General features: G+C 48.6%; 1 protein-coding gene across 2 annotated transcripts in view; it reads left to right on the top strand.

Moving 5' to 3' along the window:
• Positions 1 to 9,835: 9,835 nt before the first annotated feature.
• ZBTB7C (zinc finger and BTB domain containing 7C) overlaps positions 9,836 to 13,328 on the top strand; it is a 139,840-nt gene continuing 136,347 nt past the window's right edge. The window contains exons 1-2 of one of the 2 annotated variants that reach the window (XM_011968990.1): positions 9,836 to 10,272; positions 13,042 to 13,091. Coding sequence is in view for 1 of the 2 variants with exons in the window: in XM_011968988.1 (XP_011824378.1) it covers positions 10,262 to 10,272 (11 nt within the window). In the remaining variant the exon portion in view is untranslated. The remainder of the gene's footprint in view (positions 10,273 to 13,041; positions 13,092 to 13,328) is intronic. The other variant, XM_011968988.1, reaches the window with a different exon arrangement.

Below are 13,328 nucleotides of genomic sequence, written 5' to 3'. Positions count from 1 at the left end.
TTGTATTTTAGAAATCGTGAATCCACACCAATACCTCTAATTCCAATCCATCTCTACTGGGTTGTTTCCTGCCTTCCCCCTCTCATAATTGCATGTCCTTCTTCAGCGGTGAAACCTGGGCTCCCCAAACTGTCAACAAAATTCACTCATTTACTCATCCTATATCACATCGAAAATACTCGCAGAATTGTTTCACCCAGATCACTACAACCAACAAACCTCCTTCCCTTCATCCCCACCTCACCATGCCATGTTCATAAATTACTAGGATTAGTTTTTCCTTCCTGATTTTTTCTATCCTTCAGGGTGGTTATAGTCTTTATTTGAACTACAATTAGGTTTCTTTTTTTTTCAGTTTGAGGGGTTTTTTTCCTTCTCATTCTTATTAATTTAATGTTTAAAAATATGTAGGACATTAACATGCTTTCAGAAGTCAAACTATACAGAAAGGTATAGTTAGATATGTCACTCTGCTTTGAAACCCATTGCTTCCTTGTAGGTAATCAATTTAATTGTTGTCTTCTTATGCATCTATTTATTTGTATAAAGAGAAGCAAAATTATATGTTGTCTTATTTCCCCTTTCTTACAGAAAAGGTAGCATATAGATAGATAGATAGGTAGACAGATAGATATAGATTTAGATGTATTTACATTTTACTTTATTCATTCAATAATATTTCCTTGCAATCACTTCATATCAGTCCATAGAGGTCTTCCTCACTCTTTTATACAGCTGCATAATACTCCATTGTGTGTATATATCATGGTTTATTCACTTGCTCTCTTACGGATGACCACTTAGGTGGCTTCTCATATTTTGCAACTACAAATCATGCTAATTTGCTTGTGCATGTGTGTTTCATATGCTTGGGATTCTAAAAATGGGATTATCAAGTTGAAGAGGATGTAGTTTTGTTAGGTGTTGCCAGATTCCCCTCCATGGGGTTGTGTCAGTTTGCATTCCTGTTTTCCCACGACCTTGCCAACAGATGCTATTGTCAAGTTTTGGAATTCTTGCCAATCTCACTGGTAAGAAATGGTATCTCATTGTAATTTTAGTTTTTACCTATTTTATTATAAGTGAAGTTGAAATTTTTTTCATGTTTAATGATCATTTTTACTATTGCCTTTTGTGAATTATCTGTTTATATCTTTTGTCCATTTGCTATTGGATTTTTGGTTCTTTGCCCCTCCATTTTTAAGAATCTTTTATATACTAGTGACATTAGCCCTTTGTGTATGATATATGTGACAAATATTTTCTCCCAGTTTATTATTTGCTTGTGACTTTACTTATGGGAATTGTCATATAAATTTGTTTGTATAGTCAAATTATCTAATCTTTTCTTCTTGCAGCCAGGTCAGCCAGGTTATAGAAGAATTCACCCATGTGGAAACGTAATTTTTAATGGCTATACAATGCTAAACCATAATTTTCATATAGATTCTAAAAGATGAATTGGAATTCTAGGTTGATGGGGTGGAGGATGAAGGAGGGAGGGCAGATGGGGAGCCAGTCTGGAAGCTGGAGCAAGCCCTGTTGATTTTAGGATGGGGACAGGGGACAAGTGGTGTCTGCCCTGTAGCGATGCACATTCACACGAGGCATCAAGATCAGTCCCCGTGACACAGTCCAGTGACAGGACCCACTAGGAAGGGCTGTGGACTTTGGAGGAGGGAGAGGTCCTTTGGGTTGGGCATTGAGTCTCTGGGGCAGGGCCAGGACAAGGATGAGGCAAGTGAGGCACTCAGTGTAAAATTTAAAGAGGTGCTCACTCTCAGGGGCGTGCAAGTGTAGGCCTGGCACCTGACAGTGAGTGCCTCCTTAAGTGTGGTGCCCTAGGGCCTCACCTGCCTCCCACCACTGCCTGCTCTTCCTTGGGGAGAAGAAGGACTTGTCAGGCCTTGGAAAGATACAAGTTGAATGGATGAGAAAGGGGTATGTACCGTAGACCCTGAGACTATGTATGGGAGAAGCAGTCCATCCATGAGGGGACTAGCCCAGTTAGGAGTGGTGTGGTGCTAGAAAAGTGGGCTGGGAGGAGTTTGGATTTTATCCTGAAGGTCCTGGGAAACCACTGCAGGACTTTAAGAAATTACGCCAAACTAGGGGAAATGGAGATGATAACAGCCACTTCCCAGAGTTGATGTCAAGATCAAATGAGATAATCTACATAAACCCTTTCAGTTGGTGTGGGGCCTGACGTGGAGTGGAAGCTTAATCATCATGAGTTTCCTGGACTTTGAGGGGATCTACTGATTTTCTTAGTCAGATTTGGGTCTAACATCATAAACACAGCAGGACTGTTCAAATCACAGTGTAGGAATAGAAAACTAGCAAAACTTGAAGTAAACTAACTGTCCACTCCCGTCTGGAAACATCTTGGGAAGAGGAAGATGGCATGTTCAAGAACTAGAGGAAAGTTGAAGCTTTCAAGTTGCTCCAAGGCCTCCATTCTCAGAACGGAAACTGAGGCCTGGGAAGGCTCTGCAGTGAGTTCATGGCTGTGCCAGAGGCTCCTCTCCTGCCCCACACTCCCCTCCCACCACCCCCTAGACAGTGCCTGTGCTCGGACAGTCTGTGAGTGTCTCCTCCCTGAACTGTGCTGACCCTGAAAGCAGAAAAAGCGAGAAGCAGACAGGACCAGGCGGCCCTTCCCACCCCCACTGTGGCAGGCTGGCCTGGGACAGAGCAGAAGGCCCTCTTTGCCCCAGGCCAGCTCCCTGAAGGAGGGGCTGCCCAAGAAACTGAGGGCTGTCATTGCCCTCGACTTGCCAGCCCAGTGAAGGCCATTCCCTGTGACCCCGTGGGTCACGCCAGTCAAGTGTGTGGGAAAAATAAGTGTGCAACGATGTGGTGGGTGTGTCTTTCAGAGCTCATTGGTCTCCCTCTCCCCCAGCTCCCGCTGATGGAGGCCAGGAGGACGCCTGAATCTCCCAGACACACTCATGGAGGCAGGGCACACAAACTCGGCTCCCAGCTCCCAATGCTCCCACCTGCTTCAGGCCTGCAGCTCCTGCTGAGAAACCTAACAGGTCCTGGGCAGATTCCCAGCCTCCAGTCCTCCCTGCACCCCTGCCTGCTCCACCAGGCTGTGCAAATGGCTGCCTGACAGGCCATCATGACATTTAAGGGCACTGGGAAGCCCCTGATGCAGACCCATCTTCCCACCGGCTTAAAATCCATTCTCAATGCGTCCTTAGCCTCATCATGTCCTGTCTGTGGCCAAATCCACTGCCACCTCTTCTCAGATGCCTTTCTCAAACTCCAGAGGAAGAGTGGCCTTCTTCCTCTGCCTACAGCCTACACAGTAGGTTTCAGCTTTTGGGGCAGGCCTGGCCACGTCTGTTTCTTGTCCCAGGTAGCTGTGAACAAAACTGTCTGCCTCTTTCAGTATGAACTACCCAAGAGCTGAAGCTACTTCTTATTCGGCTTTGATATCCCCAAATGCATGGATTGAGTGACTGACATGAAAACGGAAAGACCACAGGCTTCAGATACTGGAAGGGTTAAGCTTGAAGTCCGGCCTGATACTTGCCAAGTGGCCTCAGGGAAGCCACTTACATTGTCTGAGCCTCCATTTTCTCATCCATTCAACAGGATGATGGTATCTACCTTGTAGGGTTGTTGCCCCACATAAAGTAGTCAAGAGTGCCCAGCCCAGGACCTAGGACCCGGCAGGAACCTGTTGCTTCCTTCACAGATGCCTACTATGTGCCTGCTCTGGGCCAGCCTCCAGGGCAGCCAGGGAGACAGCAAGCTAGGACTCACGCGCAGTTCCGGAAGCCTCTGTTGAGAGCCGTGTGTCTGGGTTGCTCTGGGGCTGGGGCTGCAGGGATGGGTACAGCATCCCTGCCCTCCAGGCATTAATGGTCATTCCCATCATGGGCACAGTGGATTTTCCAGGTTCCTTCCAGCCGCGTAGTTGCTGAGATCAGCTCCTAGAATTTGGTGATGGATGATTCCTGGGATATTCTTCCCAGAGTGAAGGGCCTGGCCTAGGTAGGGGAAGTGAGGGCTAGAAGGAGAGAGGAATTCAGAAGAAAGAGGGCTGAGGGCCTAACCTCAAGGAGTGCCCAGTGTGGCATACCCATTGCTGTCTAGGAGGGGGTGAGATGGCCAAAGCCAGCCTGGGTTCCTCCCTTAGGGAAAACAGGTGTCAGGCAGCTTGGGGAAGAAGTCACAAGCTGGGTTTTGTCCTCTTGTTTAACCTGGGGCCAGGGCTGGGAGCACTGGACCATGGGGCTCCAGAGCTCAGGCAGGGCCAGAGAAAGAGTTAAGTGAGACCTGGTGCCATCTTCTTCTACTGCCAAGGGAGTCTCTGGGTCCAGGCCCAGCAGATTGGGCCCTGCCAACCTTAGGTTCCAGATTGAATGCCCCACTTTCAGGTAGGCGGCTGGTAAGAGACAGTTGAGTGTAGGCTGTAGGCAGAACCCAGGGCACAGCTCCTTGTGGGACCAGAAAGTGAAGGGTCCCTGCCCTGTGGGGCGGAGAGAGGGCTAGTCCTGGCGAAGGCACCACACTCCCATGAAAGGCCTGGGCAGCAACCACAGAGGCCTCTGCAGTCATACAGGGGCGGAGTGGGGGTCTCTGTCATCTGTTAGTGCAGAAGGGACAGGTGCAGAGGAGTGGGGTGGGCCTAGTGAGGTGACTGAACTAAGGAAGGCTCTGGGAGAGGCACCTCCAGATCCCAGGCTTTGAATGACTTCATAGGTGTGGAGGGGCTCTCCCAAGAGTACTTGCTTACTCTGTTAAGGTGTCAGTGGCTCTTTTTCTCCTCCTGGCCTCCTCTAAAGGTCTGAGGACCAGTGGGAGGGCTGGCCCCATCCCCTGATCCAACATCCTAGCCATGCCTTCCTGAACATGTCTGAAAATGCTCATCCCTGAGGCTGCCCCGGGTTTGGTGAGCTCCCCTGGGTGGGAAGTTTCTCTGTGTTCATGATGCCTCTCTGCCTCCCCTCAAATCCAGCATTTCTCCAGGTGGGTGGATCTCAGAGACCCCAGCTCTCATCTCAGCCTGCGCATCCTTCTCTGGAGAGGCTGCCAGGCCCCCCAGGAGCTGTGATGGATGAGTCCCTGTTCAGGCCCAAATGCCCCTGCAGAATAGGAAGGCTGGATACTAGTTAGCGAGTGGGGTGTGGGTAGAGGGCTTCTTTGGCACAGGCCTGGCAAGCAGGTGCCCATCATTCAGCACACTAAGAATGCTGAGGCAGGATCTTTGGTCCACTTGCTGGTGATACAGTGGAAGGCAGTTAAGCAGCTGAGAACCCCGTCACCCCATTGCACAGGCCATGAGGGCACCCTTGAGGCAGATTTTGCTGGGGGAAGGTGGCCTTTGTGGGGAGTGCAGTTCAAGTGTGGCTTTCAATGAATAGATAATGAAGTGACATTTTAATTGTGTTTCTGGCAGGTCAGGAGAGGTGAGGGGTGGGAGAGTAGATGGAGTCAGGGAAACACAGAGACCTTCCATCCACTCTCCCTCATAACAGCGAGAACAGAGACTTTATCATCCAAAATGGGACACTTCTGTGCTCAGTTCAGCAGCACAGATACTAGAATAGGAATGATACAGAGAAGATTAGCATGGCCCCTGTTCAAGGATGACACGCAAATTCGTGAAGCAGTTTATATTTTTAAGAAAAAAAGGGACGCTTTTGATAGTAAAAGCGGGCATTGTTATTATTATAATCATAAGAAAAAAACAGATGTAAAATGGGACTTTCCCTGGCAAACACAAGACTTCATGAGCCAGTATGCTTGGCTGTGTTTTCTCCTCTCCAGTTGCCCTTGATAAAGAAGAAAGTGGACTGCACAGTGCTTGCCAGGTATTAATGGGTCATATGGCCTGTGGCAGGACACTTCACCTTTCTGACCCTCGGCTCCCTCATCCATAGTTTCCTTCTTTCATTCTCTAGCTATTCTTTTGTAGTACCTTCGATGTGCCATGTGCAACACAGTGTGCCAGGTGCTGCGAGTTCAAAAGTGACGATGGCAGGGCCCCAGTGCTGTCAGCTCCCTGGGATCCCTGACCTCTCCGGAGACACAGCTCTAGCCCATGAAGTCATGTGATTTAGTTTGGGGAGCCGAAACCGTTAGTAACAGCAGGGTAAGGCTGTCTCTGAAATATGTCCAATTGAGTGGTAAGGACAATGGCAAGGCAAGGGACTGGGAGGTGAGGAGTACTGTGCCCATTTTATGGAAGAGGAACCCAGGATGCAAAAAGATGGGACAATGCGTGCAGCAGCATATGCAGTAGGAGGTAGAGTCCCAACCCGAGGTTGCCTGAAAATAAAGTCAGTGCACTTTCTTACAGCTCACCTTTCTATTGTGTAGCCCTTGCCTGCTCCCCATGCCCCATGCAGCCATCTGGACAGCAGACCCCGTGGTACACATAGACCCCCTTGGGGATAGGGCATGTGCCCCGGATCAGTTGCAACATTCATCAAGGGCTGCCGGGGTGTCTTACCTCAGCCATTTCCCTTCTGTTTGCTCAGATTCCACAGCTGAGAAGTTGATCCAATAAATCTTCTGCTTCTAATCTTCCAGAGAGGTGAGGGTCAAGGAAAAAGGTGTGGTAAGTGTTCTGAGCTTCTCTGAGAAGGGGGATAGGTATAAGAAGCCATGTTTATGCCTGATGCAAGAGACACAAGACCAACATTATCCTTTACGCAACTTCCATGAAAATGTAAACTAGGACATTGTCTCAAGCATGGAAAATGATTTGCTGAGTCTTATAGGACAGATGATAAGCTTTCAAGTCTTCTAGCTCTTTAATCTAGTGTCCCTTATCTACAAGATCTGCCTTCCCCTATTTCTTCATCAGCACCTAAGAGTTGGTGTTTACATTTTATTAATAAAAATTATTGGTGAGATTGAGCAACTTAAATCATGTTGGCGAACATTTATATTTCATGTTCTTCCTTATTGATGTATAGGAGTTCTTTGTATATTTTAGATTGAAACCTATGTCTGTAACTTATAATGCAAATATTTTCTCCCAGTCTGTTTTTAACTTGGATTGTGGTATTTTTGTAATCAAATCTACCACTTTCCCCCCTTATAACTTGTGGGGTTTGTGTCATGTTTAGAAAAACCTGCACATCAACCACATATTTGTCAAACAAAAATTTGCCAGTTTCTAGACCTGAAAACTTTGGTGCAGGGATCCCAGGAGGTGGTCTCGCAGCAATAAGCCTTTTCCAAGGACCTCTTTGCAGGGAGCCTCTGACCTAAAGGCTCAGGACTGCTTAATCAGCCTAGGCCTCACCCTGAACCCTCACACAGCACCTGGGCTCCTGCCAAGCTCTGCCCTTTGTTCCCCATGGGTTGGAGCCTGATAAGAAGCTCAGTGAAGCGAATATTGACTGTGGCACCCTCAGAGTGTGTTGTTCTGGTCACCAAGGCCAAATCAAAGCATGTGGACTTGTTTTTCCTTTTGGTAGTCCTTTCCCCTCCCTTCTCTCTTCCCCACACTCTGAAAGGGATCTGAAACCCTACTAAGACTGTTTTATGTGGGCAGTCACCTTTATCCGACTGTTGCTGCTCTTAGGGAAAGCTTTTCAGAGCTGAATACAGAAAATGATCTTTTCAAACATACCGTTCTGTGTACTTTTATAAGCTCTGCAGTCATTGCCCTAGCATCTTCTCAAAGAAACCTGGAAACCCTGTGGCTGTTGTGTTATACAAGAAGGAAGAAACTCAGGTAACCAAAAAAGGACTATTAATTGTTTCTGGCAAGGGGGAGAAAGATTGCTTTGAAAAGCTTCTTGGAAGGACCCAGAGTCTACTGGTGCACGCGCGCACACACACACACACACACACACAGACACACACACACACAATCTAGCAATGCAGTAGCCTGCATTTAACGTTTCCAAATAGGTAACTCAAGTGTTAGGTCTGTGCTGAGTCTGGTTACCTTTGATGTCCCCCATACCTTAGTGCCACAGGCTTTCAGGGTGCATTTCTTTGTTAGGGTGCAGGGCTAAGTAACAGTTAACTCCAAAGAGAAAAAGCAAGAGATGGAGGCCCCAGCACAGGAGCAGCTGGAAGGAGGAAAGAGCTGGGCCAAAGGCTCAGAATAGCTGAGTTCTGGCGCCAAAGGGTGAAAAGGGCAGAGGAAATGGGTAGGCTGGGGCCTGTGGGAGGGGCAGGTTGGACTGGGAGGGGAAGTGAAGGCGGTTGTGAGAGATCACTTGTCCGTGGAAAGCTTTCAAAGTGGAGATTCAGGAGTGGGCGGGAGGCTTGGAAGGGTGGAGGAAGGGTCTGGATATTGCCTCCGGCCAAGGAAGGACCGGACACAGGACTACCTCCGGATGGCCATTGTGCAGAGAGCGGGCGCAGACAGCTTGGGTAGAAGGGCAGCACGAGGTTCTGAGGACCAGAGAAGGGTGGGGCTGAGCAGGCTCTGCTTTGTGTTTCCAGCTGAGGTTGAGGTCAGAGGAAGAGGCGTCTTCCCGGGGTCGGGGGCTGTGAGTGGGGAAACAGCCTCAACTTCCCCCCCATCCAGTAAGGACAACACAACTGAGCCACCTTCTAGCTCAGGAAGCACCCACTAGGTGCCAGAGGCTTGTTCCAGTGTGGACAGCAGCTTCCAGGCCCACTTCAGCAAAACCATCACCAAATGTGCCCAATATGGTCCATCTACGGCTCGCCCCGGCCACCTGTGGCAGTGTAGTGCCCAGGCCCCTGGACGCTTTGGGGGTCACTCCTTGCCCCATCTGCCTGCTGGAAACTCCTTTTTCTTGCCCCCTAACCTGCTGCTTCATTGGTCCTGTCGGTAACGCTCAGGACCAGGCCAGGTGCTTCTACCTGCTGGGGACCGGGGACCCTGAGCTTCCACAGGACTGGCCCTCCCTGTGATGACATCACTCATGTCGAGACTCCCACCCCAACGGCATCCCTGGGAGGGAGGCAGGGAGAAACGGGGGGCCTGAGAAGCATAGAAGTCCAGCTTACTGGTGAAGAGAGTTGACTCTGCAGACACAAAGGGCAACAAGATATTGTGTGATTCTTCTTCTATGAAGCATCTATGATAGGCAAATTCTTCCTACCCAGTGTTCTTATTTCTCCCAAAATAAACAAACAAATAAATAAATAGAAGCAGCAAATTCTTAGAGACGAAAAGGAGATTAGTGGTACCAAGGTTCAGAGGAGGGGAACGTTGGGAAGTTATTGCTTAACAGTTACAGAGTTTTTACTTGGGTTGATGAAAAAGTCTTGGAAATCGTGGTGATGATTGTACAACACTGTGAATGTACTTAATGCCACTGAATTTTGCCTTAAAATGGTTAAAATAACATTTATGTTACACATATATAAATATAAACATTTACCACAATTTAAAAAAATTATTCTCCTATGAAGAGGCAATCAAAGAGCTCAGTCAAAAAATCTGGGAAAAATGTATTATGCAGTGTGCCCGACAGGCATGCCATACTGTTAATAAGAGTAGTTGGTCATTTTAAAAAGAGGGAAGATCCAGCTTTGAATCCAGCTTTGAATCCAGGCCCTACTAGCTTGGCATGCAGGCCTCTCCCCACCCCTTACCCAAGTTTCCTCATCTGTAAAATGAGGCTTATGTGGCAGAGAATGTGTGTGCTGGTCACAGAGCTGTGCAAACCCTGCAAAGAGGGACCGATGTTCAAGTTCCCCATTCCTACTAAGCAGCTCAAGTTCTCAGAGCCAGGGAGGGGATTCTTATTGGCTGGACTCCAGGGCTTTATTTTGAAGTTAACCTTGAGGGCATAGCATTTGGTAGTGGGTGGGGTGTGGAAGGAGCAGAGGTTGGCGGGGAGCGGCGGTGAGGGCCAGGGGCTTTCGAAAGCTCATTGCACAACAGGGACAGAGAGACAGGCTTTGTCTTCAAAGGTGTCCCAGCAGGTTACAACAAGGACTAGAGCAGGTGCTGATGAGGCCGCAGTTTGGGAGTCTGATCCCTAACAAGGCCAGGTCCCCTCACTCTGCCCAAGTTTGCTCCTTGAATACAGAGGAGGATCTGGGCCATAGAGTATGGGCAGCTCCACGGGGCAGTTCTTGCTCATCACTGGACACTCATTGTCTCCGAAGGACGGGCTACATCGGAGTGTTGTCTTAGATTCGAATGCAGGAGGAACTGGAATAATCAGTAACATTTCTCCCAGGCAGAGCTGCTCTGAGCTGTGGGCCAACAGGAGGCCGGGAGCTCTCCTCTAAATTGCTTTGTGACCTTGGACAAGAACTCTCCCCTTCCTGGACTGCAAATTTCCTCCTCTGTAAAATGAAGGGTTGGTGAGTGTCCCTGTAATGCTGGGATTTTGTAACCATACTTGTTTGTAGGAATGTGTTCAAGCACAAGGTGATCCACCTCTTGATCAGCAACAGGATGTATAGAATTTTTTTGGCTTAAGATTTCCTAAGAAGTAATATACCCCTGCTCCCTTTGCCAGCTGGGTGACCTCAGGCAAGCTACTTGACCTTTCTGTGTCTCTCTATTTTCATTTGTAAAATAAGGACAACAACAATCACAACTTGGTCGGATGTCGGGGGTGGGGGCTCATGGTGAGGACTAAATGAGTTAATATGTCTAAAGTCATCTGAACAGTATCTAGCACACAGTAGGTGCTTAATAAATGTCTGGAGCTCCTTCCAAGTGCACAGCACTCACAATGGTTAAGTTATTCATACTCTAGGTTATGCCGAGCTTTCTGAGAGATCCAGAGAAGCCAGGGAGGCCCATTCTCTGCATTCAAGGGGCTTACTAGCCTTTACTTAGAGATGCAAAAAAAGCGCTTATGAAACAGCAGCCAACAAGAAAATGCATCATCCAAGTGCTGGAGGGGTCCTGGTGGGTTAAAGAAGGAGGATCATGAGGTGAGCACTTGATCTGAACCGTGGGTAGGCAGGGAGAGAGAAGGGAATTCTAGCAGATGAGTGTGTGTGTGTGTGTGTGTGTGTGTGTGTATATATGTGTGTGTGTGTGTGTGTATGAGTGGTGTTGTGACTATGTGTATGGGTTAGTGTGAGAGTGTGTGTATGTGCATGTTTGCCAAAAGAGCATGAACAAAGGCTTACCCTGCAATGAGAAGTCTGAGTCTTCAGCTCCCCTAGGCAGCACCACATTTTGTGGTTGTGTTGCGGCCACATGCTCCTCTCCTGCTCGTTGCTGGGACCGGGAATGTGCCTGTCTATGAGTCCAGGAGCAAGCCCTTGTGCAGAATCCAGGGTGTGATTAATTTAATTATTTCAAAAGCCCCTTTGGTATTTCATGAGGGTCATGCCCCTGGCTGTGGGCTTGAATACAACTGCAGCAGGTTTCAATAAAATCAATTAATTTAATTTGATTTGGTTTTATGTACTTGGAGATGGTGCCTCTTGAACTCAGTATGAAAATTATTGCAGAATAAAAATGCATATTAGTACTCAGAGCCCAGTGTCCTTGGACTGTCTTCATGGAGCCTGCAGTACTGATCACAAAGGCAAATCCCCTCTGACCTGGCAGGAACCGCTGCCAACTGCCCACCTAGTTAACCCCCTCCAGCTTCGGACAGTGTTTGTGGCAGTTCTTGGGCTGCTTGGAGTGTTCTCACTTCCTAAAGCACTTTCTTATCTGGTAGTGAAGCTAAGGCATTTCCATTTTGCTTTCGTGAAGTGGACTCAAAGAGACTTTGGATGGCCTTGGTCACCAGCTTACTGGTTTTTTTTTTGTTGTTGTCGCTGTTAGTGAAATTAATTGAAGCAATATGGTGCAGTGGGTTGAAAGGTAGCTCTGCCTCTCAAGAGACACATGAACTTGGGCAAGTCCTTTCACTTCTCTAGGCTTTGTTTCTTTGTCTGTAAGTAAGAGGGCTGGACATCTGCTTGAAAGGCTGATTCCAGCTCTCAGAATCACACATTCAGTGGGACAGCTGGTCTTCCTGAGCTGCTTTGGGGAGGCTGTCCCACTGTTAAGCCCCACTTCATTTCCATTTCATTCAAGAGGGCTCCCAGCCAGTTCATGGAATGGGTGATGGGATGAAGACGGGCCCTGCACCCTCTAGGAGTGGCTTCTCCCCCACATTGCTACGGATCAGAGCAAATGCTGCTTTCAAGAAGGGAGGAGCTCAGGGGCCTAGAAAGCATCTGGCCGGGCCACGATTTTACAGATGAGGGAACCCAGCTTCAGAGTCACACAGCCACAGTCCAGGGCCATGCTCATGCCTGGCCACGTTCACAGTCATTATAAAGGGGGGAGATTTTACTCAGGGCTCATTTTCCAATTGTCCTTTTCATTTTGTTCTCCTGTCAGGATGGGAGAGAGATGGCCAAGACATCTTTGGGGCCTCTCCAATAAAGCAGATGCTGACATCAGTCATTCCAGCACCCCTACATCCCTTCTCAGGCCCAGTGGCTGCCGCTTCACTGAGGATCGACGGGCCCCATTCGGAAACATTCTCCACCAGTGCCTGCCATCCCACCCTTAGCAGTTTCATTCTCCTAGACAGGAGGGCCTGCCCTCCCTCAGCCCTTCTTACTGACTTCATGCTGAGCACCTAACGTTCATCCTCTTCAGTGACATTTTTCTCCCATAGGTCTTACCTGCCCAGAGCTCTTCTGTAGCAGAAACTGAGCCTGTCCTCTCCATCCTGCGTCTCTTATTTACTGAGAGGCACTATTGTGTGCTGAGAACTGCCCTGGGCACTCCCTGTACATTATCTCATTGAATCCAGCATTGGCCGGGAAGATGGGCATTACGGTCCCTATTTTCCTGTGGGGTAACTTCAGCTCAGACAGGAGACAGACTTTCTACAAGGTCACACACAGCTATGAAGTGACAGGGCCAGGATTCAACCCCACATCTAACTCCAAGACTCTTGCATCATACCATGTGACCTCCCTTGCACATAGGAGGTGCTTAACAGATCCTTAGTGACCATGTAGCCTATACATCCCTCTGCCAAACCCCAAATGTCGGGGAAGAGGTAATAATAGTAACTATTGTCTATGAAGTCCCTATTATGTGCCCGGCACCAAAACGCCACACTCAGTGAGGTGAATACTATTACTCTCTCAATTTTACAGCTGCAAGAACTGAGGCATAGAGAAGTCACTTGCCCAAGGTCACCCAGCAGGTAGTGAGCTGGGCTTCAGTGTGGCCCTGCCTCTGAGGTGGAGCCCCTGCCTCCCTCCTGTTGCTGGATCCTCCTTTGGCTCCCCGTGGCTGTTTCCGGTAGAAGGCAGAAGGCTGCAGGGAAGGAGGCTGGGGCCAGGGGTAGTGTTTGCGCCTCGGAGACGCCTGCAGCTGGCACTGCCCTCCACCCAGCAGATAACGGCAGCCGGGTCTGGCACGAAGCCCTGCCTGGGGGTGG

This window comes from Mandrillus leucophaeus, unplaced genomic scaffold (genome assembly GCF_000951045.1).
Source record: "Mandrillus leucophaeus isolate KB7577 unplaced genomic scaffold, Mleu.le_1.0 Scaffold87, whole genome shotgun sequence".
Classification (NCBI taxonomy): domain Eukaryota; kingdom Metazoa; phylum Chordata; class Mammalia; order Primates; family Cercopithecidae; genus Mandrillus; species Mandrillus leucophaeus.
Note: the sequence above shows the minus strand (reverse complement) of the source record. Positions and strands in the feature narration are given on the sequence as shown.